The following is a 2,230-nucleotide window of genomic DNA, read 5'->3' on the forward strand; positions in this document are numbered from 1 at the left end:
GATGAACACCATGTGTAAATCCCTATTTCTTTCTCTATACTACTTTACCAATCTCCTTACCAGGTGGATTGCCTCTGTCGTTGAGTGACCAGGCATAAATCCAAACTGATTCTCCGAAATAAACACGACCCTCCTTAATCTCTGCTCCACCACTCTTTCCCAAATCTTCATTGTGTGACTCAATAGCTTAATACCCCTATAGTTGTTACAACTCTGAATGTCACCCTTGTTTTTATCTAACGGAATCAACGTACTCCACCTCCAAGCCTCAGTCATACTCGCATTCTTGAAAATGACGTTAAACAAATCAGTCAACCACCTTAAACCTGCCCCACCCACAAACTTCTAAAAAGCCACTGAAATCTCATCAGGCCCTATCACCTTACCCTATGCATCCTACAAATAGCCTCTCTGACCTTCTCAACCCTAAAATGTCTATAGAAACTAAAAATAGGGCTCTCCTCCGAGTGTTCCAGCTCCCTTAGATCAATGCCTCTGCCCCCTCCTCGTTCAAAAGTCTATGAAAATACTCTTGCCATCTCTTCCTAATGTGTACATCCTCCACCAAACTACTACCATCCTCTCCCTTAATTCACCTCACTTGATCAAGGTCACGACCCTTCCGCTCCTTAGCCTTAGTAAGCCTATACAACCTCTTTTTCCTACCTTTCTCCTCTAACCTCGCATACAAGCTCTCAAATGCGGCTGACTTTGCAGTTGTAACTGCTAACTTAACCTCCTTCCTTGCTACTTTGTAAACCTTCTTATTTATCCATTTTTCCTCATCATCTTTAATCTCAATCAACTTAACAAACACCCACTTCTTTATCTCTACTTTCTTCTTTACTTCTTTATTCTACCACCAATCCCTCTTATAACAGCCTACCTGGCACCTTGAAACACCCAACACTTCCCTAGCAGTCTCTATAATGCAACTAGAAGCCCTATCCACATAACATCCATGTTCCCCCTACACTCCTACAACCCCATTCCCGCCATATTTTCCCTTATCTCTAGAGCACTAACTGGCATCAAGCCACCACACTTAATCTTAGGTCGACCCTCCCCAGCCCTTCTCTTCTTTCTCTTTTTGCTCTTCTTGATAGACAAGTCCATCACTAGAAGCCTGTGCTGAGTAAAAAGATGCTCAAACAGAATAGCTTTACAGTCCTTACATAGCATCCTATCCCCTTTCCTAAGCACCAGAAAGTCAATCTGAGTCTTGGCTATCGCGCTTTGAAAGGTGATCAGGTGATCCTCCTTCTTCAGAAAGCTCGAATTTACCACCACCAGCCCAAAGGCCCTCGCAAAATCCAATAGAGAAGCTCCCTTACCATTTCTATCACCAGAACCAAAACCTCCATACACATCGTCATAGCCTCCCGATAAGACCCCAATGTGCCCATTGAAGTCCCCTGCTATGATAATTTTCTCTGAGCTAGGCATACTTCTTACCACCTCATCTAAATCCTCCCAAAATTTTTCTTTCACCTCCTCTTCCAGGCCCACCTGCGGTGCATAAACACTACACACATGCAGCGTAAAACCCTCAATAACCAACTTAATCTTTATCTTCCTATCACTGACCCTCTTAACCTCCACCACCTGTCCTCTAAGCTCCTTATCCACTAAGATACCCACACCATTCCCACGCCTCTCACTCTTTAAGTACCACAGCTTGTACCCATCCATATCCTTAGCCTTAGAACCTACCCACCTAGTCTCCTAAACATAAGCAATATTAATCCTTCTCTTCTTAAGAATATTAACCAACTCAACGGACTTGCCCTGAAGGGTCCTAATGTTTCAAGATCCTACCCTCAACCTATCTTCTCTTTCCTCTCACCAATCTCTAACACCCCTCACCACCCCAGCCCTAATACTTGACCTATACCCTACACCCACCCCTGCCCTTCCCTCCTTACCCCCTCCCAAAACATCCCTTCCCCACCTACTCAGGCGTGACCCTAATCCACAATCAACCCCTCCTACCACTACTTAAAACAACACAAAGCCCCTAAACCGATAAACAAATGAACACAACAACCGTACGAAAACAATAGGAGAAGGCACATACAAAGTATACTATTTTGCCCAGTAGCTAGAATAACACAACAGTACGAAAATAGTAAGAGAAAGCACTCGCAGCTATAGGATGTTGCCTTACAAAATTTAGCACTACATATTATCGGAATATATAGAAAATATACTTATAAACTATCGAATACAT

The 2,230-nt window shown here is 43.3% G+C and overlaps 1 protein-coding gene across 1 annotated transcript; it reads right to left on the minus strand.

Annotated features, from left to right (window-relative positions):
• Positions 1-978: 978 nt before the first annotated feature.
• Positions 979-1,692, minus strand: LOC124893760 (craniofacial development protein 2-like). The gene is made up of 2 exons (XM_047404619.1): positions 1,285-1,692; positions 979-1,131 (listed from the first exon to the last, which is right to left on the minus strand). The coding sequence occupies exons 1-2, from the start codon at positions 1,690-1,692 to the stop codon at positions 979-981; spliced, it is 561 nt and encodes a 186-aa protein (XP_047260575.1).
• Positions 1,693-2,230: the final 538 nt, after the last annotated feature.

Source organism: Capsicum annuum, unplaced genomic scaffold, assembly GCF_002878395.1.
Source record: "Capsicum annuum cultivar UCD-10X-F1 unplaced genomic scaffold, UCD10Xv1.1 ctg64648, whole genome shotgun sequence".
In the NCBI taxonomy this organism is placed as follows: Eukaryota; Viridiplantae; Streptophyta; class Magnoliopsida; order Solanales; family Solanaceae; genus Capsicum; species Capsicum annuum.

What these genes read in the sequence shown, in the direction of transcription:
- LOC124893760 (XM_047404619.1), bottom strand. Translation starts at nt 1,692, where the DNA reads ATGGATGGGTACAAGCTGTGGTACTTAAAGAGTGAGAGGCGTGGGAAT. An exon ending in GGGCCTTTGGGCTGGTGGTG is followed by an intron (nt 1,132 to 1,284) that starts GTAAATTCGAGC and finishes CTTTTTACTCAG; the next exon opens with CACAGGCTTCTAGTGATGGA.